Source organism: Lytechinus variegatus, chromosome 4 (genome assembly GCF_018143015.1).
Source record: "Lytechinus variegatus isolate NC3 chromosome 4, Lvar_3.0, whole genome shotgun sequence".
Classification (NCBI taxonomy): domain Eukaryota; kingdom Metazoa; phylum Echinodermata; class Echinoidea; order Temnopleuroida; family Toxopneustidae; genus Lytechinus; species Lytechinus variegatus.
The window spans coordinates 18,240,342-18,267,984 of record NC_054743.1 but is presented as its reverse complement, the minus strand read 5'-3'; the positions used below and the strand labels follow the sequence as shown (position 1 = coordinate 18,267,984).

General features: G+C 36.3%; 1 protein-coding gene across 1 annotated transcript in view; it reads right to left on the bottom strand.

Annotated features, from left to right (window-relative positions):
- Positions 1-443: 443 nt before the first annotated feature.
- LOC121413549 (aminopeptidase N-like) overlaps positions 444-27,643 on the bottom strand; it is a 30,036-nt gene continuing 2,836 nt past the window's right edge. Inside the window, exons 2-20 of the mRNA XM_041606404.1 lie at positions 22,857-23,108; positions 19,390-19,908; positions 18,748-19,021; positions 18,053-18,173; positions 16,672-16,826; positions 15,495-15,608; positions 14,701-14,835; positions 14,134-14,199; positions 10,339-10,404; positions 9,110-9,291; positions 8,666-8,760; positions 7,953-8,089; positions 7,345-7,548; positions 6,853-6,929; positions 6,260-6,370; positions 5,352-5,519; positions 3,993-4,136; positions 2,827-2,908; positions 444-1,107 (exon numbers count right to left, since the gene is read on the bottom strand). Of these exons, the coding sequence (XP_041462338.1) occupies positions 958-1,107; positions 2,827-2,908; positions 3,993-4,136; positions 5,352-5,519; positions 6,260-6,370; positions 6,853-6,929; positions 7,345-7,548; positions 7,953-8,089; positions 8,666-8,760; positions 9,110-9,291; positions 10,339-10,404; positions 14,134-14,199; positions 14,701-14,835; positions 15,495-15,608; positions 16,672-16,826; positions 18,053-18,173; positions 18,748-19,021; positions 19,390-19,908; positions 22,857-23,005 (2,949 nt within the window). The 5' untranslated portion in view covers positions 23,006-23,108 and the 3' untranslated portion in view covers positions 444-957. The remainder of the gene's footprint in view (positions 1,108-2,826; positions 2,909-3,992; positions 4,137-5,351; positions 5,520-6,259; positions 6,371-6,852; positions 6,930-7,344; positions 7,549-7,952; positions 8,090-8,665; positions 8,761-9,109; positions 9,292-10,338; positions 10,405-14,133; positions 14,200-14,700; positions 14,836-15,494; positions 15,609-16,671; positions 16,827-18,052; positions 18,174-18,747; positions 19,022-19,389; positions 19,909-22,856; positions 23,109-27,643) is intronic.

Below are 27,643 nucleotides of genomic sequence, written 5' to 3'. Positions count from 1 at the left end.
TTGCACCAATTTTTGTGGATTGATACTTCAAACTTCTCAGGTGAGCTTTAAAACCGTGACTTAGGCTATATAGACCCCTTTTTATGACATATTGATGCGGGTCCGTGTCGACATGAAAACAGAACTCGCTCTCACAGTGTTTACAATGTGTACACGTGTACACGACCGAAAAACACGCCGTGTACACGTGCATCAAAAATGGACTTTCAAAACGGGCCTAATATATATACATATATATATATATGTGTGTGTTGGTATGTACGGGGGGCCGTTTCATAAAGCTGTTCGTAAGTTAAGAGCGACTTTAAGAACGACTGGTGAACTTTCCTTTCGCACTCATAACCATTGCCGATGAACATACCATTTACCACAAGAAAGGATCACCAGTCGTTCTTAAAGTTGCTCTTAACTTACGAACAGCTTTATGAAACACCCGCCAGGTGTACATATTTGAGAAATATATACTTCATTTCCATACACTGTACATATATTTTCAATTCCATTTTATATGGAGTTTGAATGGGTACTACACACCTTAAGAGTTAGGCCACATGGAGGTATTTCTTGTAAAGTCATGAAAGCCTTTATAATAGATTCCGGCAGTGATAGCTTTGACAGCCTTTTCATTTACATTATGACACAGGATGATTTTGGCTATGACGGCCTTTTGAGTTGGCTATGGAAGCCTGCACATAGAATGCATCAGCACATATCATCTTTTCATGTTTTTTTTTTTTTTAATGTTGGAAAAAGCAAGGTTTAATTTCAAAAATTTTGGTGCTGTTCTCCCTACTATGTACAAACATTCATTGATGAGGACACTGAATAATACCAAAATAAACACGCGAAAAAAAAGCCATTACAGCATACTCTTGTGATCCATAGAGTTAGGCAGAGAATACCCACTGTTGTGATCCATAGTTAGGCAGGGATTACCCAATATTGTAATCCATAAAGTTAGGCAGAAACAGCCCACTCCAACCACTCCATGACTTCTTCTTCATAGTCCTCCATCCATCTGATGTTAGCCCTGGTCTGGTCCACAGCCTGGGCAAAGGCTCTAGAACCTGTTCCTTGGTCTGGGTGAGTCTCAATAAAGTCCATGAGCTGTTTGGAGAGGTCAGACAATTATCATTATCATCATATTCGTAATCTTTTCGTGAGAGAAATTTATCATTGTCATTATTATGATCATCAAAATGATCGGTTACTTAATTTTCAAAATACAGACATAATGTAAAGTGATTGCATGGAGAGCAAAGCACTGAAATGAAAAATAAAAATAATAATACTAATCTCATTTGACATATTTAGTACGCAATTGCCAATGCACAAATGGCATTCTGCTTCATCATATCATGCTATTTCAATCAGTAAACCAATTCTTATCTACAAAATTTAATTCTTTGTTTAAAAAAAAAAAAAAAAATATTTTTAAATAAAAGTACAACGGCATACAATGGGTTTAACGTCCTGGGGCCCGTAACACAAAGGTTAGCGATTAATCACTAGTTTGAAAGAACAATTCTGATTGGATCCTAGTCAGTCTACTGAAACAAAATGTGCATGCAACGATGATCTTCATTGGTCATTTCACTGAGTGATTGATGGCTAACCTCTGTGATACAGGGACCTGGGCCCCAGAAGACAGAGAGTTACGATTGATCCAATCAATCTCAACTGTATGGAAATCCATCCATACCATATTTTTCCACAGGCAATTTGCGCAATCTCTCACTTAAACAAAGAGAGTCACACTGAATCTTAAAGAGAACAATGAATATACATCATATCTAGAAAATATTTTGAACAAGCATGCATTTTAGATGTTGACGTTGGCAACTCTGCAATCTTGAGATGCATAACTTTGATTTAATAGGACTGTCACATCGGGGACCTGTCGTACAAATAAGAAAGGCCCAAATTCACAAAGGTGGTTTTGAAAACCCATGGGGCTATTCCACGGTTACTCACGTTACATTTGGAGACACCTTGACTCATACTTGGAGCTGTAACTCCATTATTATTGATAGGAACTAAACATCTCCTTATCACAACAAAGTACACAGTCTGACTATCCTTTGTATAAAAACAAAACTTGAGAAATTCTATTATGCTCCTGGCAAATCTTTGGAAGGTGTCGGTTACTCACGTTACATGATTTGCACCAACCTGTGGAATTGCCCCATGGTTGAGTCCATGGTTTATGCAGATTTCCTGATAATTACGCTTGTTTTACCATGTATATTGAAAAATGTCCAATGCTGATGCGCGCTTTTGTCACAGTGTGCAAAATTGACACCCGTTATCCATGTTATTTTATTCATGAGTCCACTGTTTTGAATTAATGAGTCCACTCTTCAAACAGACGACTCATGAATAAAATAGCGTATCTAATCATGGTAACAGGCGTCAATTTGGCGCACTGACAAAAGCATGCATCAGCAATAGAGTTCTTATACACACACCCAATACGCGCTACATTAAGCGTAATTTATACAGAAAATCTGCATAAAGCATGGACTCAACAATGGGTTTTCAAAACCACATTTGTGAATCTGGGCCTTTGTATTTGTACGACAGGGCCCTGGTGTGACAGTCCTTTTAAATCAAAGCTATGCATCTCAAGATGACAGATGCATCTCATAAATGTTTGCTGCCTTGATCTCATTCCGTTTTGTGTGTCTTCATATCTTATGAAGATCATGTATTCTAAGAATCAACCACTCTTTGCCCTGCCCCTTCCATTCAGTGGGCTTTCACTTAGTACTTAACTGCGAAAAGGTGGTTGGTACTGTCAATCAATATCAACAGGGGAAAACCTACCTCTTGTAACTGAAATTCTGTATTGAAATGTGCCGTCACTGATTCAATTAGATCGGCGAACTGGAATACACTGCTGCCATATCTGATTCAAACAAAAGATATACAGGAGGCATGAAAATGAGAGATGGAAAAAAAATCACTGCCACCAACTTGAACATATTATAGGCCCAAATTTGAATTCACAAAGGTGGTTTTGAAAACCCACGGTTGAATCCATGGTTTATGCAGATTTCCTGTAAAAATTATGCTTAATTTAGTGTGTATTGGGTGCATGTATAAAAAAATTCCAATGCTGATGCGTGCTTTCGTCACAGCGCGCCAATTTGACGCCTGTTACCTTGGTTAGATATGCTATTTTATTCATGAGTCCTCTGTTTGAAGAGTGGACTCATTAATACAATAGCGTACTTTAACCATGACAACAGGCGGCAATTTGGCGCAGTGACAAAAGCGCGCATCAGCATTGGACATTTTTTTAATATACACGGTAAAATGAGCGTAATTTATACAGGAAATCTGAATAAACTCAACCACGGGTTTTCAAAACCACCTTTGTGAATTCGGGCCATAATTTCAGAGTTTTGAAGGGCATTGTAGAAAAAAACGGTACTACATACAAAACTGATGTAAATCATTTCGTGTATATAATACATCTATTATTCCATGACTTGTGTAAATGTACTAGTTTTGATATTAATTTTAGGAGAAATCATTAATATAGAATATTCCTGTTTCATAGACACTTATACAGCATATAGAAAAGGAATACATGTTAAAAAAACAAGGTCAGTACTTTTTGAATCAAGTTTTCTTTTTGCACAAGGAAACTTGCATTTTAAGAATGGTAACTACCTAAGTCAATACTGATAATATAAAGGCATCGTTTATATCACTTTCCATTCTTGCATTTAACATATTTTCTTTAAAACATATCCCAACCTCCCCCTTAAAAAGAACCTACAATTAACAACATTCCATGAAACCATTTTATAAATTGCTGTGAGCTCAGTCTTTCACATTATAATTTTTATCTTTTTCACTCATTCTTTTTTTTTCTATTTCACTTTTTTTTTTACTTATATTCAATCACTTCTTCAATGAAAAAATATACAATAGGAAGGGAGAAAATAAAATATGGAAATAATGGAATTAAGAACAATATTTACTCATTTCTGTAAAAATCCCAGTTGACCCGGAAGAAGTCCCAAGCAAGGTCATAACCAACAGGATTATAGGCAACGTATCCTGCCACATTCTCCGCATCCTGAGACTTGATCGTCCCGTTGGGGGCAATGCTCATATCTAGGTACCTATGAAATAAAATTATTGGGATTTTTTTTTAAACAAACTCGTAAAACTACATTAACCCTTATTAGACTGGGGGGGGTCAATTTGAACCCCCCTCAACAAATTTCATCAATACGCCGTCGCGCTAAGTTTTTGATCGTGCCGCTCACTGACTTTTTACTTTCAAGTCTTGCGCATCTTTTGAGACCAAAATTTAGTTATAGGGAAAAACATACACACACAAAAAAAAAATTTAGGGCAAATTTCATACGCTTATTTGCATAATCAATTAATTAAAAATATAAAGAATTTATTTTTTTTATTTTACCACACAGTCTTGTAGATTACATCCGGCTCTACGCGCATGCAAATTTTCGCAGTGATCGCGCGATCAGTGGCCGAGATCCGAGGGGGGGTCAAATTGACCCCCTCCCCCAGTATATACTGGTCTGAAATAGTTAAGATAGGGTTTATAATCTAGATGATGATCTAAATTTACAGGGTGCCTAAGACATATGCTGTAATGTGTATGTAGAGATCTTTTATCTTGGTCATCAGATTGAATCAGTCAATACTACACACACACACAATGAATGCACATTCTCCACTCCCTGAGAGTATTCCAGCCTATCATCAAATGCCAACTTGAGCACTACCTACATACATCTATTAAAAAGTTCTAGAAATCTGTAAAATATTTCTGTAAGTTACATTACATGCACAAAAACAGATTCAATCATAAAGGGCTGCAATTCTTAAATTGCAGACTCTGAAAACATACTTAAAGTGTACTCTAGTTTTCTCTACATATGGCAAATTTTAAGAACCTGACTGATATACTTCCAGCTTTCACACTGAAATCAGTTTGCAGAAATTCCATTCAATTTATTTGACCAAAGCATTACAAATACAATATGTACATAGGTACAATATATAAAATGATGCTTGGCAGGAAGCAGCCAGAAAGGAAAAAAAAACTTATAACGGCCGACCTTACAATATATCATGAAATGTTGTATAAGTACCTAAGACAATATAATACAATAGAAATACAAACAAAATAAATGGGGGGGGGGGGGGCAAGAGTTAAATGAAACAAATTAAAGAAAATTAACTCACAGCACATGATAATTGGCAAGAATGATTTCTCTGAATGCAGACAGATGGAGTGTTTGGGTGAAATCTGTGGGGTATAAGTAACTCAGAAATATTCTACCAATTAAGGTAGTGAAACTTACGATTTGAGAATCCAGGGTTTCTTACTGCACCCCATGCCCGCCAGAAGGATGTTCTTCTCTGTGGCAACGGGGGTTCGGAGGTATTCTCTGTAAGCAAAGTCCCATTCCTCTTGGCCCCCAGCAGAGATGGCCGTGCAGTACACGCGAGATTTCTGATTTGGAGGTACTCTGAAAGTCATGAATTATAATGATATTCCATATCAGTTAAAAATTATGAAAAGAGTAAGCATAATAATAAAGAATTCTTTAGATAATATTTAGGAGAAATATCATATAAAATGGTTCGCTTTGTACTTCACAACTTGACATGTGTCTAGCAAGATTAGACACGTTCAATTTCAGGGAAATTTAGACCATCATGCACAAACAATATGGCCCCTGAAATGGTTTTGTAGCCAACCCAGCTGGATTGCCACTCTTGAAACACCCTCACAAATATGCTATGAAAGGGAAAAGCTAAATGATCATTCTGACTATTTGCAGTCCCACTATTTCATTACTGTGCCAGTGCATGTGACTCTAGGATGCATCAAGTATTGGTGAAACCTTCTAATTACCTAAAACATACAGCAAGTTTTTAATATAAATGCCTTCCGCATCTGCTTTCAGACATGAGACATTCAATAACAAATGGTAATCTTTCTGAAAGGTAATTATACTTATGTGTACATAACTTTTCTTTGGCTAAAAATTTCAAACATCTCTCTTTGAATTTCAGAGAGAGAGAGACGATTGGTCAATAGTTACACTCTTGTATTAACCAACTGAACTGAACAAGGCACTGTATTTTGTTGTCTAGTTTCCTAATCCATGGCACACTGCAATCGATGGCTGTACTTTCTTGAAAAAATAATTGGTCAATAGTTCCACTATCTCACTCCTAACCACAATAACAGAACAATACTTACGGATTGTTGTCTGAATCATTCATCCATGTTGCATAGTAATTTATAGCAGTGTTTACACAGTCTTCGTTTCCATATCCACAAGCAAGACTAATCGCTATCACACGGCCTCGTCTAAAAACAAAACAAAACAATACCAATAATAATAACGTAAAATAGTATAGGTGTACTTTTTAATAGGATTCATAGATTGCACTTGATTATCAACATGACTGTAATTGGTTGGCCTACTCGTTTACATGGTTAGCTAGTCAAAGTTTGCTTATTGACATGGTTGTTGTGGTCAGACATTATAACTAAGTATGGTTGAAGTAAGTTGGGCTGATTATCAAAATGGTTGTAGTTGACTGGGCTTGTTTATTAACATAACAGTAGTTGGTCGAGATTCATTGCCGATTTATAGTTGAAATTGGTTGGGTTTGATTACTGACATCATCAAAGTTTGTTGGGCTTGATTATTGATTTCTTTTATTTCATTGAAGTTGGTTGGACTTCATTGAATGACATGGTTGCACCTGGGTTTGATTATATACTTGGCTTGAGTTGGGCTTTGCTTATCAAAAATTGTCATAATTCTTTTGTAAGAAATAACTCACTGATCAAGATGGGATCCAGCGCTGTCATTCCAACCAACATATTCATAGAAGGGTTCTACTTGTTGTCTCATATAGGTCTGTAAGATATAAAGGAATTAAAATATACCAATATTAGAGCCAGAAGTGGATAAGGATAGAACTAAAGTCAGGACTAGCTTACGTTCCTCTCCATAAACTTCCCTCATCATTTCCCCTCTCCCCCATCCCACCTGGTTATTTGGTCCAACAATCACCAGTAATCTAACAGTCTTAATGATTTCCACTTAATCTAAAGTTATACCCATTTCATCTCACTGCCACTTTATTATAACTATAAAGTCTTGGATCAGACATAAGAAGTGGATAGGACCAAGAAAGTTTTACATGAATGGGACATTTCTAGGTTCTGGCTGGCACCATAAAAATTGGAAATCTTATTAGAAAGATGAAAATGATGATGATCATCATAATTGCTGGTGGAAGTAACAACTATTATTCACAAAATAACCTTACCGAAAACAATCCATATGCTGGTGACCTGCTGAGCATGAGGTCAACGTACCCCATGACCCTATTTAAAACACTCCATGGAACATACTCTCGTTCGTCCTCCAGGTAAAATGTCAGGTTAAAGGCCGTGACCTGACTGAGTTGACCTGACACAGCAAGGCTAAAGGCATCGCTGATCAGAGCTGCTCGACTGGAGATGGGAATAACCTACAGAACAGAAATACATCAAGGAGCATATTTCTCAATCCAGAACATTGGCAACTGGCAAGAACTGTAAGTACCGGTATTCAAATCATTCTGCATCCATTTCGCAGAATTTTTTTTTTCTTGCAGGATTGTCCATTGTCAATGCCAACTATATCCTTTGTTTCTTATACAATGAAATGTGAAGATTGGCCATTAAAAAGATATTTGATGGATTCCTTTTTAAAGACACATCTCTGACTCTCTCTAGGTGCCTCGGTGTCTTAAATGATAGGACACCACTTATAAAATGGAAGAACTTATTCCACTGGATAAAGTGTGAAGGAAGCTATATTGTTTTTTTTACTCTTTTGAGCCTTTCAATTTTTTGACAGATTTTGTCTGCAAGCAGCAAAATGCTACCTCACCTCATGATCTGCTGTGAGTTGTTTACTGATAAGTTCCCAGTTCTCTGTGTCATAGTTCACCCTATAGAACCCATAGCCATTCACATTAGCAAGAAGCCAGTCATCGGCTGCCGTCCCATCATCAAAAGCAACAGACACTGAATATGATCAAAATAAGAAGATAAAACATGTACACACGATCAAAAAGATTTTAACATCTTTCAAACAAACTGAGAAAAAATTCAATTTCATTATCTATAAGAAGGTGGATGTTGTCATTCACAGACTGCTCTACTTGAGCAGCATCTTCTGGATAACCTGTGCCAGGAGGAAAAAAAAATGGCTTCCTCTAATATCTGATACTAAGGAAAGAACTCATGCCCCTTCTAAGTGTTTATATCTTATTTGGTTATAATCATTTTTCCTTTCTTTATTATATTTTCCTTTGCCTGCTTGTTTGCGCCTTTTGAAACTTTATATGTACTTTCCAAAAAAAATTTTGGGAAAGAAAAGGATGCTCACAGTCAAAACAAAGAGAAGTAAACAACCTTTGCTGATAATAACAGTAATCACAATATATAGGTGTACAGTATTTACCCAGGGAAGCCAGTTCTCAACACTGTTCTCCCAGCGGGCCCTGCCATTATTATTACCCCGGCTGATAAATCTTAATAGTTAAATATTTTTCATTTGAAACAAAAATTTTAATGAGAATTCATTTGAAAACTACCAACCTGACGCCATACTAGGTTCAATCCACTCCAACATTGGTTCAGTGTAGTTTCGAGTATCATTTGTGGTGTACTTAAAAGGGACATACCAAATGTATCTGAAAAGAAAAGAATAAGAAGGAATAAATTTCTTTATTCCATGATATCACTTGGATGCCTATCATTGATGCCAGTATGTTAAGTTGGTAGCGGTCATGGTGGTGGTGATGATGATGATGGTGATAATGACGATGATGATGGTTACAATGACGATGATGATGGTGATGATGGAGGTGGTGGTGATGATGATGATGGTGATGATGATGGTGATGATGATAATGATAATGATGATGATGATGATGATACTGGTGGTGATTGTAATGATGGTGATGATGATGATGATAATGATAATGGTGATGATGATGGTGGTGGTGGTTATGATGATGATGATTTTCATCATTATCTCACCCTAAATCATCATAATATGTTGTTGCATTAGCACCGGGGTTGATAAGAAACCGATCCTGACTAACTGTAAACCCTGTGGTATAATCACGAGTCACATTGATGCTAGGATAGTTCATCTGTTCTGTCCAGGTTCTCATAATATCCTCAACCTTTATGTCTTCTTTTCCATCTTCTTCTGCAGCCTGAGTGACGACACAGTAAAATAAGTACAAAGGTTAGTACCGGTACTTTGTCTATTTCAAAATTAAAATTGAAAGTCAAAATTTTCAAATTGATTCATAAAAGCAACTCACCCTAGATTCGTTTTTAAGTTGAAATTAGAAATTGATTATTATAGATTTATTTGAACAACAAAAACAGAAAATTGTTCTCACATCCTAAGATGTTTTGTTGTTTGAGCCTTAACCCAATAGATTCTTGATTCTATGATTTCCAAAGGCTTTATACAGGGACCTCCCGCATCAGTAGGCAATGGATTAATCAACATCTATATTGGTTCAATCTTGGTCCTGTATCGTACAGTACAACACTTATCCATCATTTGATTTGTAATAGTGCAAGAGTAGAAGAGCCATGGTGTAGTGGTTCTGAGTCTCGCCTTGTAAACAGAGGGTCGTAGGTTCGACTCTCACCGCGGACTAGCGTCCTTTGGCAAGGCGTTAATCCACACTTTGCCACTCTCGACCCAGATGATAAATGGGTACCCAGTAGGATGCGAAAGATATTGTATGTTTGAATTTGCCAGCGCCATTATCAGGCTGCAATGAATGCAAGGAATGCTCCCCAGAACTCAATGAAAAATTATATTTTCCTCATTCAAATGTTAATCTTTTTTTATCATCGAAGTTGTTACAGGTGTAACTTCCAAAAGAGTGCATTTGAACGAAGTGACAGCAGGGCTGGTAGAAGAACAATATGGGGTGATAATTACCAACACCACGAATAGTCTATCCCTCCCCCCTCTCCTGGTTAATCCCATTCTTCTCTCCCTAATAAGCCCTTCTGATCTTTTATAGTAATACCATCAAAATCTGTTTCTATGCATTATACATATTTTTCCATACACAAGAATTGTATATTTTTGTATGATACATTATTTTGGTATGATACACCATAGCTTTGCACATGCATTAGAAGGAAATAAAAAGGAAAAATGAAAATTTGTCTAATTAGGAGAAATTTTATCTATGTTTCTTATTAAAGGAACAGAATGTTTCACTATTACTTACCTCAGTCAACACTCTCCATAAATCGGTGTTCTTTGCGTTAGAATATTCAAACTCCTTGAGGTAATTCTGATAAAGACAAGTATAAAACCAAATACATGACAAATACAGTTCATTGGATGAGAACATCACGTATGTCATACCATATGCCTGCATTCCTACACTACTTGTTGCAGGATGGCTAGAGTTCCTTTATATTACAGTGCCTTCTCATGTAGGGTTGCAAAATTCCCGGGAATTTTCGAGGTGGAAACTTTCCATGGGAATAAACGGGAATTTATTGGGAATTTTTGGCAATTTTCGGGAATTTTCAAGAAGTGTTGGGAATTTTCAAGAAATGTTGGGAATTTTCAAAAAGTAGCAATTTTCTGATATTCATATACAGGAATTGAAAGGATTGCCCTGGCAGATGATGCTTGATTGTGCTTTGTCAGTAAGTTTCAAGTAAAATATAAAGATAAGATGGTTAGACAAAGCAGAATTTCAATGAATTTCATGTAAAAGTTGATTTACTGTATTACTGGTTGAATGGTATGTACGATGGCAGTACACGTACACTGCAAATGCTTTACACAAATGATATACATTGTTCATGGATTGATGCCTCTTGGATATTCTGATCTTTTTGCAGATGAGAAACATTATTAATAATTATGACATTGTTGTAATGAGCATTATATCATTATTATTATTATATTATCATTACTTTATTTCTCATTTATTTCTGCATAGTAGAAGTGATAACTTGGTGCTGTGTGCAGCATTAATTTATAAAAACAGTTTTCTGGTTAGAGCTTAAAGTTAATTTCAGTTCAATTAACCCTCTAATAGAAATAAACATTTTGTTCATTATTTTCAAAATACTAGATCAAATTAAATGAAACTGATATGAGATTGTCATTTAATATCACAAAAGATATGAAACTGATAACAAGTTTCTCAATCTCAATCAAGGTCAAAGGTCATTTGAGGTCAACAAGCTTTAATAGTGCATTTTTATTTCTCCCTTGGTGAAAAATTATTCATCTTGATTGTTTTCAAAGTCAGCCATTATAATATTGTTATTTCTTGCCCCCCCCTCCATTTTTTCGGGGGTGGAGGGCGGCATCAGAAATAAAGGAGTAATTTAACATTTTTCGTTCCTGGACCTGATTTTTCCCATTTTAAGACTCAAGCCAGCGCCATAGCTGCTGGTGGGATTAGTCTGCTGTGCAAACCTAGACTGCAGACACAGACCATGATTGAAACTTTAATCAAAAAGTGGGTCTCCATGCAAAGACTAGCCCGTCCTTCAGTTCACAAGGCATGAGTAGGCTGCACATTCAGACCCTTAACTCGAGTGAAGGCTTTACACAGCAGACTAAGTGCAAACCCTTCACTCGAGGAAAATGGTCAGAATATGCAGCCTAAGGTTTCTGCCAATGACTTGTGTACAGAAGGTCCTTTTGTTTAACAGAAAGTTGTATTTGTGCTAGTCTTGTGTGAAGTCCCACATGTGGATCAAAGTTTCAATAAGGGTCTGTGCATGCATGTTATTATATAATGGCAGGTTCTCACTTAAAAGACATTTACATTTAAAGAAAAGGTGGGATGCCTCTGGCCGTCTCACCTGCATCACGCGGTTCAATATAGCAGCAGTGCTGACTTTGAATACTACTCTACCTCGCACAAGATGTTCAGTGATACATGGTTACTCTTATGTCCACTTTTTATGAACTAGACCAATAAACTTACAGAGATATGATGGTTATTCAACATGGCCAAAGTTCATTGACCTTACATGACCTTTGACCTTGATCATGTGACCTGAAACTCGAACAGGATGTTCAGTGATACTTGATTACTCTTATGTACAAGTTTCATGAATCAGATCCATAAACTTTCAAAGTTATGATGGTAATTCAACAGATACACCCAATTCGGCCAAAGTTCATTGACCTTTGACCTTGGTCATGTGACCTGAAATGCGCACAGGATGTTCAGTGATACTTGATTACTCTAATGTCCAAGTTTAATGAACTAGACCAATAAACTTTCAAAGTTATAATGGTAATTCAACAGATAACCCCGATTCGACCAAAGTTCATTGACCCTAAATGACCTTTGACCTTAATCATGAGACCTGAAACTTGCACAAAATGTTCAGTGATGCTTGATTACTATGATGTCCAAGTTTCATGAATCAGATCCATAAACTTTCAAAGTTATGATGGGAATTCTACAGATATCCCCAATTCGGCCAAAGTTCATTGACCCTAAATGACCTTTGACCTTGGTCATGTGACGTGAAACTCATGCAGGATGTTTAGTGATACTTGATTAACCTTATGTCCAAGTTTCATGAACTAGGTCCATATATTTTTTAAGTTATGATGACATTTCAAAAACTTAACCTCAGGTTAAGATTTGATGTTGACGCCGCCGCCGCCGTCGGCAAAGCGGCGCCTATAGTCTCACTTTGCTACGCAGGTGAGACAAAAATGAAAAAAAGTGTAATACAAAAGTTTTTTTTTTCATGTTGAATTGAAAAGCTTCATTTTGTACATAATGCTCCATCATGTTACTGGATTCATATACATGTAATGTATTTATGTACAGTTTGATGAATATTTTATACCCTGGGCAATTTAAAGAATGAAGAACAGTATAAATACAAATGGAAAGTATGATATTTGAGGATATCTATTTATGATTGTTTATTTAAAAACATAATTTATCACTTTTTGTGAAAAAATGAAAATTCCCAAAATTCCCGGCAGCTGAAAATTCCCGAAACTTTCCATGGAAATTTTCCAAAATTTCCGGAAAGTTTCCAGCCCTTTGCAACCCTATTCTCATGTCAATCAAGGAATGCTGACATTCTTAAGGAGTGCTTCACAAAGATTTATGTGACTTAAAAGTCAAGGCCTACATGGTCACCTAACACATAACCCTGTTGCTGGACCACAAGACTTGAGATAATATGAAGAGGCTTTGAATGATGAAGGAAACCAATTGCATTGCTTGTTCCAGTTCTGGACATCTTTTCAATGCTAACATTGGGTTTCCTTCTTGGTCTAGTTCTATGTCTTAGAGGGTACTTGTCCTAGGGGGTACTTGTCCTAAGGGGATGGATGTCCGGGGGGTAGATGTCCCCCCGAAATACATCCTTAAATATGCTACACATTCTAGGCGAGTAGAGTCATTATTCCTTCAAGTCAAGGTATAGAGATATTGTTTCATCAACCATGTCTTATCCAATAGACCAGTTCGTAGTTACTTCATGGACAATTTTGGTCAAATGACCTTTCATTTTTTTCATTATGATAGGCAGATTTCAAAGCAAGATATTACGTAAGCATGTCTTACATAGCAGGATGAAGAAATTGAATAGACTAGGTAACTATAGCACATCAATGGACACTCTATGAAGGTATTTGTTGCATTTCTACTTTGAATGCATATTATAGCATGTTGTACAATGTACTTGGCAAACTGTAAAATACCAGTCGTTCATGGACGCATTGTTTTTTGTGGATGTAAATGAAAAACACAATTCAAAAGAATTATGAATAATCAAGACATCAAAGTTGGTGCTTATCTCATTAGATTTTAAACCACCATGTCACTTTAGTACCAATGACCTTCTTCTGATCATGCGCTGAATCTTCAGATCATGAGCAGAATGCAACTACGAACTGGCTTATTAAAGACATAGAACACAAAATTCTAGTCACACCACCTAAACTTACTCCAGACCAGCTGAATTATAACGTTATTTTCAATGGTATACATGTATATCTTGTGTGGTGAACTTACCGCTAGTCCTTTCTTGAATGTCTCCTCTCCTAAGAAGTTCTGTAACATCCTCAGAATGGAGGCACCCTGAAAAATAGAGGATTGACAAGCCAAATGGGCTACTCAATGCTTATTTCAACTATACAAGGTAAAGATACAACGATGTTCAACTACAATACAAACAGTAATTGTATCAGGTTTTTAGTGTAATTTGTTTTTTGTACCCGATGCTGATTACATTATTTGCAATGTGTTTATGATTTTGTCCACAATCCACTCAACCAAAGTCATGTGCAAATTAATGAACAGAGTTACTACATATTACTCACTGGGGGCAACATTAGAGGGAGCAGCGGGGTACCCCATCCCATATGATTTCAAGAAGTGAAAAAAATACAAAAATAAAAATAAACAAAGAAAGAAGGATATCAAAAAGAAAGATCTGGGTCATGTGACTCTATGACATCTATGTTATTCAATTGACAAAACAATTGTTACCTATAGGTCATTAAGCCCCCACCCCTCACAAAATATCTGGGCTCCGCCCACCACCAGCCTCCCCCCATCCACCCTCCCACTGATACTCACCTTGTTATAGGAGATGGTATCAAACTGTTGATTGATATCGTCAGGTGTTTCCACGTCAACAATGATTGGCCGAGAAGTGATGAGGGCATCAGCGTCAAGAGCGGTTTGGAAATCGGCCGCAACAAACTGATCTGTCTATGGATTAAAAGTACAATTGAGCAAACAAGACAATTCAGAATAAGACTGGTGACATTCAGCTTCCCTGTGGTTTCTGTGAACATTATTTCAAATGCTTTTCTGTTCATTTCTCATATTTAACACAAATTCTTGTCTAAAGTTTGTCTAGTGGGTTATTAATTTTCTTTTTTGTTTTTTTAGCAAGCATATAGCACATGACAATAGCATTAAGTGGAACGTAAAACCCTTCTACAAAACTTCAAATTTGAAGCAATTTGAAGAAGTCTACTAGCAACATTTCATAAATTACTTGACAAGTTTGTTTGGCAACGTTATAAGGCATGAATATTTGTGATGCCCAGGCAAAATCAAGTAATAATGATCGACATATAAAAAAAGTATTAACTACCCTTTTCTTTGGGAAACAGTAAAATTCATCATCCCTCAATGATGATGAGTACATGTATAAGCTTTCTATTCTACATTGATATTCAGGCTCCAGAAAATATTAGGCATAGTTCCTAAAAGCAATAGTTTATACCCTTATATGCAACCATTATTTGTACATCAGCTGTTCATACAAATACTCAGTTTTTCATTTTCATTTTGTTGGTTTGTGTTCTGAGTCAACTGTGTGATTATCACAAAAACTGGAATCTATATGTGATATTACATACCATTCCCCAATCTGGTTCAGCTGCGTCAGCTCCAAGATACTCGACGTAAGAAGCAAAGCCCTCATTGAGCCATGTATCATCCCACCACTCTAGTGTAACCAAGTTACCAAACCACTAAAAGGAGATTAAACGGTTTATCATCACATAATAATTTCTAAAGTGTCTCATGCAATTTTCAAAAGAATCAAGGCATGTATACATACTTCTTGAATATACAGACTTATAAAATGTCATACTACACAAAACTAGATGAAAAATCAGTCTTAAGAAGAAAAAACTTTTGAATAGCAGACACGAAAAATAGAGATAAAAATTAACATCAACAAACTTTCACTATATCTCTGAATTAATGTAAACAAAACAATAAGATAACAGATTAATGACCATTTAAAGATTGTGTATAGTTTTGGTAAATCCACCAAAATGCACCTATCACTATTCCAATTCATTGCTAGCTAATATGAATGGATATGCCCTATAACAGTTATGATGTGGAGGATATGAAATGAAAATGTGTTTTACAGGATAAATTTTGCGATTTTACATGGAAATTTAACTTGATCGGGTCACCCGATCAAATTAAAATATCTGTGTTTTTGTCTTTCAATTAAATCCTATTCCAAATCATGGAATGGGCTGAAACTTTCAAGATATGTTCTTTGTCTGTAACTTTTGGATATCTAATCACTAAATTTATAAGATAAGTGCTTGAATGCCCATTTTTTAATTTAAAACAAGCATCGCCGAGAGAGGGCGCTATATATCCAAGATTTGAATATTTGAAATTTTCTCAGAGAAGTGCAGTTGGAAAAATATCTAACACTCTCTACGCTTCAGTAAGACTGTCACATTAGATGATATTCGATTATCAATCACAATTGACCCTTTACCAAAGCTATACACTGGCTTTAAGCTACTGAAGTGATATGATTTGATTAGAGTAATAAAAAATTTGCTATGGAAATTGTTGATTTGTTATATCAGGTCTTTATAAAACAGGTCTCTGGGCCCCGTTGCATAAAAATTACAATTACAGTAGCTTTGTCATCCAATGATAATGTGCATGAATCCTTGATTTTGATTGGCTGTCGATCAGCGTTACCATGGTAGTTACCATTAGTGGGCAAAGTTATCATAAAATTAACTTTGTGAAACAGGGCCGTGGTATTGAAGTTACCTGATGGGCAAGTTCATGAGCAACGATTGCACAGACCCTCTGTTTGTTACTCGCTGACGATACCCCAGGGGTATAGAGAAGAGCCGACTCACGGTAAGTGATAAGACCCCAGTTCTCCATGGCTCCAGCTGCAAAGTCTGGTATAGCTATCATATCTGGGGAATACAATCAATAATTACAATTAATTGCAAATTGAGTAGTAGAATTAACCAGTTGTCTCATGATGGATCATACTACTAAATTCTTTGTCACGATGAACCTCTTCCACATCATCTAATGGCAAATTCTGTACATGAATTTTCATAGACTCATAGTAGCAGTGGTGCTAAAAACAAAAGTAACAGTGGTGCTAAAAAGTTACTGAACCCCACCAGAAAATGTACTCCTTTATGCAGAGATGCCAAGTTCAAAGACCAGCTATGCGTGAGATTTTCTGTGAATTCTGAGTGAGATCACAGACATTGTGTACAATGTATATGGGGATAGGCTGTGATAGTTGCGTGAGACAGAGATTTGAGGGGATGAACAAGAGTCCAAAATGCTTGAGTATCACGCATAATGCGTGAGACTTGGTAGCTCTGCTTTATGCCGAGTGTTCAACATACATAAAGACAAAAATGCTACAATGTCTGTTACCTAACAAAAAAAATTAGAATTTGAAAGCTTATAAATATGCTCAGTTTTTGGTGGGGTTCACAAAATTTTTAGCACCACTATATGCTAAATTGTAAAATTGTCTTTTATCTAAAATGAACTATGGATGGTATATCAGGAGGAGAACATTGTCATCTATACAAATGGAAACTACCAATATATCCTTGAAAAGGAGAGGGAAGGGGAGCGATAGAGAAAATGAATATTGAAGGATGGACATGGGCAGGGGGAGAGAATCAGCAGAAATGTAAGACAAGTTTTTTTTTAAGAGCGGTCTCCAAGTTTGTAGGAGACATAGAGAAAGAGAAAAAGGGAGGGAAGTCATATAGTGACGAAAGTGACAGAGGAAACAACAAATTCTTATAGGTTCCGAAGGATTTTGCTTGACTGATGGGCAATACATCATCCTAAACTTTTTAAGATTGATGACGGATAGAGTGATAGTTTGAATAAAATGAAGGAAATCAGACAGGAAACATAGAGAGAGCAGTGATGGCATCAAAGAAGGGACAAGAGAGAAATTAGTACATCCATTTTATTGTAGTTTACTGTAAAGAAATGTCAATTGGAAATTAACATTAATGAATGAGAGGGAGAACAAAAGACTTAGAAGAGGAAAAATAAAAGACAAGGCATGAAACAAAAGAAGATTGGGAGAAGGGGGGATAGCGGAAAAAAAATATGGGCAAGTGAAAAGAACAGTAAAAATGTCACCAGAAAAACATACCCATCTTTGGAAGTGGAAACTTTGTTCCAAAGTAGCCATCAAAAAAGTCCAAAACTTGAGCACCCTTCTCGAGTGCATAGTCCAATGAATCGCTGGCATCTTCCCGTGCCCATACACTTAGCTTTAGAATGGAGGAAAAAAAAGGTTATTTAGTATAAAATTCCTTAGCACAGCTCTCCGTAAGAATACTTTAAAGAAAGTTTTGAGATACATTTCTTCAAATTCAGAATTCACTAAATTTCTCTATTGATATTAAATTTCAAACCGTAAATGATAAAAATCAAAAGACAATTTATGCACAAGATACTGATTCTTCTGCTAGAATATAACAGCCTCTAATATTGTCCTGTTTTCTGTAGGCTGTTATAATTCCTTATAATCACCCTTGCCCCAAGATGATGCTAGTTTAAGATTTTTCTTTTTCAGGTAAGATGGAAAAGCACAAAATAAGTCAAAGAACATCATTTTCCTTCAGCAAGAAGTTCATCCACACTGTGCTGCACTCAACCCTGGTGAGGTGAATGGGTACCCGGTAGAAAAAAATTCCTTGAATGCTCGAGCCCCCGATCAAGATAGCCATGCTAAAGCTTATCATCTTAAGCAGGGCCCACTAGTAGGGCAGTTTTTGGAACTGAAGTGGCTACCCTGGGTAAAATATGACATTATTATTATTATTATTATCAAAACCCACTCACCAAGACATCATTACCGGTTGTGGTGTTCTTTGCAACAAAGTCACAAACCACAAAACAGACCAGATATGTGGACATCGGGACGCTCTTGTCAAAGACAGATCGTGTCCATCCGGTCATCTCTGGAGTTGTGCTGAGGATGGGCATGTTGCCAAGGGCGAGGTAGCCATCTTGATGGATCAAGGTCAAATTGAAAGTGACCTTCATAGCAGGTTCGTCAAAGCAGGGAAAAGCCTTGCGTGCGTCAGTAGGGGCAAAGAATGTGGTTGCCAGGTACCTTTTACAAATAAGTGATGACAAGATTTTTTGAGGAAACTGTATGTGTTTAATACTCCTAATCTAAAAAAATGTTGTTGAAAATAAAACATACTTTACAAAGAAAATTTGCGCTTTGCATATAGGTTCCCTTTCACTTGAGTCAAATTTAACATAGGTCAAACAGACACATTGGGCAAAATGTTTTTAATAGATAGCTAACTTTTCTTGATGATAAACAGTGTCTGAAGATCAACAACATGTAGCAGAGAATGTTATCCTACGAAATGTGAAAGCTTGGTTCATATTTATTTAGCAATATAATTATACAGACAATGGACACAGAAGAAGCATATATCCTGTAAATTACAAAAAAAAAGCGAAACCTACCTTGGCGTCCCGTCACTCGCCTGATAGGAACTCCGGTACAGTCCCACCAATCCATCTTCAAGTGGTGCTTTGAAGTTGATGGTGAAAGTGTAATTTTGTCCTGGAGTAAGCATCTCGTCAAGCTCTACAATGAGATACTGGTTGGCCGGGTACAACCGTGGAGCACCCTTCAGAGGCACGTCGGAGCCGTCAGCAACTGCCGTCATTGATCCAGTATCATCCACGATTTCCAGCTCCTTACTGTGCAGTAGGAGAAGGTCAGTGCTCTCGCGGCACTCCATGATGATGCTGATGGTGCCCTCAAACCTCTGCTGGTCATCAATGTCAATCCTGAGCTCGATATCATAATGGGAGGGTTTCAAGCTTGTTGGCAGTCGAAGGCTCTCCCAAGGTTTAGGAGCACTTGTTGGGGAGTGGGTAGGTTCTGCACTTTCAGTGGTCACTGAATCCTTTGTTGTCATTAAGGGTTTTGTTGTGACTGCAGGTTCACTTGGTGGCTCTGAAGGTTCAGGCACTACTCTGTTCAGACAGAGCACACACAAAAAAAAGTATTCCATTACAGGTATTGACATAAATATAAAGTTAATAACCAAGCAATAGTAATTCCCCTCAATAAATACATAGACCCATAGTAATTTAAAGGACAAGTCCACCCCAACAAAAACTTGATTTTAATAAAAAGAGAAAAAATCAACAAGCATAACACTGAAAATTTCATCTAAATCCGATGTAAAATAAGAAAGTTATGAAATTTTAAAGTTTCGCTTTTTTTTCACAAAACAGTTTATGCTCATCTCAATCGGTATGCAAATGAGGGAACTGATGACATCACTCACTGTTTCTTTTGTATTGTATTATATGAAATATTTTGATTTTCTTGTCATTGTCATGTCAAATGAAGTTTCATTCCTCCTTGAACATGTGGAATTTCATTACTAATAACATTTTGTGCTTCAGGCAAGGAGGTCCTAATCATCAAATTCATAAAAATTGAAATATTGTATATTTCAAACAATAAAAAACAAAAGAAATAGTGAGTGACATCATCTACTCTCTCAGTTGGATGTAACTGGCTCGTTCATATAACTATTTGTTAAAAATAACCAAAACTTTGAAATGTCATAACTTTCTTATTTCACATCCGATTTTGATGAAATTTTCAGCATTGTGCTTGTCTGATTTTTCTCTATTGATTCAAATCAACATTTTTCTGAGGTGGACTTGACCTTTAAGACACACATTGAAGAGTGGAAGAGCCGTGGTGTAGTGGTTCTGACTCTCGCCTTGTGAACAGAGGGTCGTGTGTTCGAATCCCACCGCGGTATAGTGTCCTTTGGCAAGGCGTTAATCCTTACTTTGCCACTCTCAACCCAGGTGCTAAATGGGTCGCATCTGGTAGGATGTGAAAGTTATTGTATGTTTGAATTTACCAGCGCCATTATGAGGTTGCGATGAATGCAAGGAATGCTCTCAAGGGGGTGGAAATTGTGCACTTTTCGTAAAGGAATGAAATGAATCCAGTGAACGGGTAATAATAAATTGTAGAGCGCTTTGAGCCATCATGGAAAAAGCACAATATAAAAACTAGCTATTATTCATTATTGAACCTTGGTAGTTTATAAAAGTTATGCAGCAAGAATGCAATTTTAAAGCCAAATTGTATTTCCTGTAAAAAAAAAGTAGTACTTGTTCCTAATTTGACCCTTTTGTTTTGGAGTGCCATTCATCATACTCTTGGTTAGTTTGGTAGAGGAAGACCAATGATGGAAAGCATTTAAGCTGTGAATCAAGATAGGCCTACTGTGGAGCGTTGTGGCCCAGTGGATAAGTCTTCTGACTTTAAACAGAGGGTCGTGGGTTCGAATCCCAGCCATGTCGTAATTTCCTTCAGCAAGAAATTTATCCACATTTTGCTGCACTCAACCCTGGTGAGGTGAATCGGTACCTGGCAGGATTAATTCCTTGAATGCATGAGCGCTGAAAGGCAGCTCGAGTTTAAGCCGGGGTAATAATAATAATAATAAACGCGCCTTGGAATAGAATATTTCTAGATAGATGGCGCTATATAAATGCCTATTATTATTATCATTATTATTACTGCTCCTGATGAAAAAAACATACTTGTCAAGATGTGGGATAGTCAGAGAATTCAGTCATCCAAGACTTTGCAATTTATCTTCATAACTCACAAAGCTTAGACAATGTAGTAATACAAATACATTACATAATCTAGTCCTTTAACATACATGCATTAACATAATCAAAATTGATCCATACGTGATGAGATCAAACTTACATTGAATAAATTTAAGGACGTTCCACCAGTTATACTTTTGCGCATCTTGATCTGCACATATTTTACTCTCTGTACTGTGTACTCTGACAATTAATTAATCAACTGTAGTTATGAGCTGATTTTCCTCACTACCTGCACTCTAATTGCAAATCTGATGTACTATTTTATGAAGCTGATAAACTGGAATACAATTTCAAAATACTTAACTCTGTAGTTCTGCAAAGTATGACGAACATGACCCCGAGTTTGAATAAATAGTGGAGTGGTTTAGAATTTTTCCTCACTAGATACAGAGCATATGGCACATTTTTGTTGTTTTAAACAGTACATTTGTTCTAATAAAAGTGCTGATAGTTTGAAAACAAGCACATAAACCCCCTTTTTTTAATGTTTTCACCTCATAAGTATGTATACCTTCCTCTACAACTTTGAAAAGTTTGGTGAAAATGACATGGGTTTCGAATTAAGTGCAGCATTTATTGTACTTCTCGAGTTTATTATTGAAGTTTTACCTTTTTTAATAAGATTTTATCTTTCACACCACTTTTAAGAACTGACAGTGCTGTTAGACTTTATTAGAGCAAACAAATAGCAATATAATTAGATTCTCCATCTTAAGGCTAGAATTATTAACTATCCAGTGAAATTTGGTGAATTTTTTATGGAATTTGACTGAGTAATAGAGGTTTTAACTTATTGTAGTGATCTTGTGAGGTCTAAAAATGCCAAATTCGTTTGAATGCACAATTCTCATGAACATCCATTTGGGTGAACTTTGAAGCTCTATCACAAAAAATCAAGCACATGGACCCATGTTAATTTTTGCATACTTGGAATATATTCAGGTGCGTATGTGCAAAGGATATGGATTTCACTTAAACTGTGGAATGTCCTTAAACTGGCTTTGACAAAAACAGCAAGAACTGACCTTGATTTACAAGGATATTTATTTGCAGGAGAATACAAAAAGTACGCCCATTGCTTTCCATAGGATGACAAGTCTTGTTGACACAAAGACCAGTTTCCCTTTGAAAAGTATAAATCCTTTTTACTGAATAACTAATATCACTGGCAAATAAAGCTGGCTTTTGGCAAGAAATGAATAGGATTGAAGGAGAAGGGGGAGAAGGAGAAGAAAAAACTGTGAAGATATTGGAGAAAAGGTTCTTACATATTGCAGGACGGATCATCGGCAGGTAGAAGCCCACACAGCAGACCGACAAGGAGGAGGGAACTACCATATGTACAGACAATCAGAATGGCAGTATTGCGGGAGATCCTGATTTTACCATCCTTGTAGCCCTCACCAGGCATATCCATGGTTACCAGGTCAAAGGTCAATTGCTGGGTCAACTAGCTGTCAGATGTTAATACTCAGTTGTATGAATTCTGTTGACCAGTGCTTCAACTTCGTACAGATATTCTAAATGTATGGAGAAACAAAATTCATTCAGTTGTAAAAAGGAAATATTTCGTGCAATATGTATCTATAAGGCCCCATGTTCTTTGAGAAATTATCACTTTTGCAGATTCAAGAATATGATGAATGCAGGAAGATATTCATGACAACAATCCTTGACTATATCAATCTACAATATTTAACGTTTCAATTGTTTCACTATTCACAATTGTTTCACTAATAAAACTCCTGTAAAACTATCATCTCCATATGCATGCTTTTTATAACAGAACTTGATAAAATTGGACATACATGTGCATGTATGTGTAAAATATTTCTGAAATTAAAAAAAAAATGCAGCAAATATATTTCATACTTCCAAATAAAAACAGAGAAATGAACCCAATAGGAGAATATCAAGAAGTCTCTCCAATTTCTCACTGTTTCAAGAAATACAATGTTTCATTGTAAAACAGTTCTCCTTTGTTTGTCATCCACACAAGATTGAGTTATAATTGCTGTACCATGTAGTATACTTAGACTACTTTGACAAAAGGAAGTAAGTGACATATCAACCAAATTGGGTTTTTGTCATTTTGTGTCTATATTCTTTTAAAATGGATTTCTTCTTGCAGGCCAAATTTCACATCAAACTTAACGCTTCCCATAAGTGGTTTACCATCATGATAATGTAGCAGTGTCTGTGTATCACAGATCTAGATTTTGGTATTTCAAAGAAAATATGTTTTTATTTACTTGTTTCCTTTTGACAATTAGAACAGAGCAGGTATATTAGCTTGGGGTACTTTATCAGTCCTCATTATAGGCAGCTGTTTGAAGTCCCATCTAGATAAGCCATATCTATTGAGATACATGTATTTGAAGGGCAATCATTTACAGAAAGATACCAAACAGGGACGACTCCCATACAGTTCAAAGGTTCGAGGGATTGAGGATTTATTTCCAAATACTGAATTCTGTAAAAAAAAAAAAAATGGTTCTAATATATTATGTGTCATTAATTGGGAGAGGTTATTGACTCTTTTTTTATCTGTGTATCCATCCTGCAGTTATATTAACCCAAGTTAAATATAATTTACTGAAAAAAACTTGCATAACCCCATTTTTATTGAATAATTTGGGGCTACTGAAAGATAGTAATATCAAAATCTTCAAAGTGATGTGAATGGTATTAAGTTTTATGTCTATCTGTTGGGAAAATGAGTGTTGAGGAGAAATGAAAAAATGTGGCTCACAGAGATCCATAATTTATTTATTGTTCGAAATAGACATGATATGAAATACTACGAAAATTTGCTTTGCCCAATTGATCGTGGGCCCGGCAGCCACTGTGCAGCGCCAGATCGACGAGGCTCTATCCCTTTAATCGTTGAACGCCAAACAGGGTAGCAGCAACTCCCATCTTTTCACGTCTTTTGGTCTGACGCGGCGGGGTTTGAACCCCCGACCTCCCGGTTGTGAGACGGACGCTCTACCAACTGAACCAACACACCGGTCATATGGTCCATATATGAAGAGGTGGTCATTATGGTGGACAAAATGGAAAAATGAATGCTTTTTTGTTTTTGCAAGTATACAATGAAATTCAGAGAATGTACTCTACTTCATGTAAGATTCTTCAACAGTTCCTTTATTTTTCAAGGAGACATGAACTGAGTCCATTTTCAAATTGGCAATTCAAATAAAAATTTAATTGGAAATTTCATCATCAAGCAAAATCAAATCTATTCCTGTATACCAGGGCCCCCATTTCATAAAATGTTGATATAAAAGCAACTCTTGCTAGAGCCAATAAAAATGTAGAATTTTCACTTTTGTTATGGTACATGTAGTGTAGTTCACATTCCAGCAAGACTTGCTTTCTTGATCATATTCTTTCAAAATACAGCCAGGATTAATACAGAGGTATTATCTAAAATACACAAGTTCAAACACAAAATGATAAACTGATATTTCATCACAACTACTTCTGCAAAATACACCTTTGTATCAATATAACACTTATAAAATCACGCTCTTGCATTGAAGTATGTATCATGCAAACACACCACACTTAACTTTTGTGAACTAGTTATTCACTGTACTCTCTGATTATCAACGTTGTGCAAAGAATTTGATATCTGTGGTACTTTTTGCAGATCTTGCTCCTCTCTCTTATTTCCCCATGTGAAATATATTGATAACCGCATCAGGGGCCTGTTTCATAAAGAATGTGCAACTGTTGTAACTTTGCCATTATGGCAACTACCATGGAAACCTTGATTCTGATTGGCTGCTGAGCCCTGTTACCATGGTAGTTTCCATAATGGCAAAGTTGCAACAGTTCCAAGTCCTTTATGAAACGGGCCCTAGAAAAGGTTTTAGCAGCACTGTGGTGCTGGTTTTGTAAAAAAGCAAGCAAAATTGTATTTCTATTCATGTTCATTGTTGGAGGCATTTGAAAGATAGTTAATTGTAAATGTTTTAAAAGCAGTGTTTTAATTATACAATTTTGAGAATTGTATCTTAATGATATCAATTGGTACATGAATGACATTGTTTTTGGCATTTGAAATTTTGAATTAATAATATTGGAGATGATGAAAAAATGTATTTGAATGAAAATTTAAATGTTGAAATAATGTTCTTTGAGTATTCAAATGTAGTTAAATGGTGATATTTCAATGATATTAAAATGACACATGATTGGTGGTATAAATGATGATTGAATAATGGAACCATTAGTGCATAAACAAAGGTATGAGAGTATGTTTTCGTGGTTACATGTATATGGAACTTGAATTACCTCATGTTGTTCATATGAATGCTATTGTTGCAATTATACTAGGATATGATGATGAGTTGATTGATGGCATTGATCATGGTGGTATATGAATGAATGCTGGTATTTGAATGATCTTCATGATGGTATTCAAATTTACACACAACCCTAAAGATAATCAGAAGTAATATTTTCAAAGAGAACGAAAACAAAATTCATCACATTACCTGAGCCAATATTAAACTTATTAGTACCTTTCATTCAGTGGTTAACAATGTTGAGTGACAGCAATCACTAAAATCCTAAAATTGGCAATGCAATTCAATTCGTGTAGAGGAGAATCACCACCTTTGCACGTTAAGAACCCACTGCACTATTCAAATAAGAGTAGGGGGAAACCCCGGTGTAGTGGTCCACCTGCATTCCCCAGTTGACCAGTTATCGGGAGGAGAGACCTGCGGGTCACAGTTCTGTGCGCGCGCCCTTCTAGTCGACCCAGATTGGCTGGCTCCTCTAATGCGCAGGCCTTTGAATGTCTTTGACAGATATATGGCGCTATACAAATGCTGTGCATCATCATCATCATCATCAATTCAATCCTACAAACTGCTATTTTTTTACAAATGGCAAATTTTGCACAATAAACTTAGAACTATTGGTACTGGTATTGGTATTTATTTTCCATATCACAATGTTAAAAAAAACAATACAATGTAAATGTATGTACATAATTAAAATTGAAAGTGAGATGGCTGGATTAACCCACTCAGCTTTGTTAATGTAACAAAGCTGTTCTTCCTTGGGGTCCAGAAAATAAAAACAATCTCTTTGATGTGAAGGGGAGAAGACGGAGGAAGCAATAAAAGAAAAATGTAGCCAATATGAACCAAAAAAAGGAGATCAAATACATGTGGGTAACAGAAAAGGGTTTAAACCTGTTTGGAGTATAAATGTTTCTGACATGTCTGAATAGGAAGCCTTCACAAGGGTCTTAGTTTACCACCTTCATCTCAAAGTAAGAAATTCATAAAATAAATTAAAGGTTCTGCCTTTGTTTACAAAGTGACAAGAGACACTTTTCCTCTATATGCTTCATCATGTGATTGCAACTACTTGTCAGGGGCCGTGGAGATAGATTTCAAAGTGGGGGGGAGGGCCGGGGGCTGAGCCAAAAGCTGACCATGCAAAAAATCACAATCATATGGTAATTCTTATGTTTTTGTACAAGATTTGGGAAAAAAGTGGGGGGCTGAAATTCATCTGAAATACAGATATATACACAAGTCATGCAGTCATGTGCCATATTTCTTTCTGATAAGAAATCATTGCTTGTTTTGTGGGCAACATTGGCACTCCCCAATGCAAAGTCTGAGTATGTGAGAACTGAGAATGATGCAGTAGACAGATATAGACTATAGAAAACCGAAAGGATGACGTCAGTCACGTCACAAAAATATGTTTTTGCACTTTAGTATTTTTCGATAAACCTGACGTATCTTTTCGGAGCATAATGAAAAACATCAACAACTCAAATTAAGTGGGAATCAGTCCGTGGGGGTCCAAGATGTAGTTATATATCAAACCTACATAAACTATGCCCCAATGACTAGAGTGTGAATAGCCTAATAAGCCAGTTCGTAGTTCCTTTCTGCGCATGATCAGAGGAAGGTCATTTATACTAAAGTGACATGGTGGCTTAAAATCTAATGAGATAAGCACCAACATTGATGTCTTGATTATTCATAATATTCTTTTAAATTGTGTTTTTCATTTACAT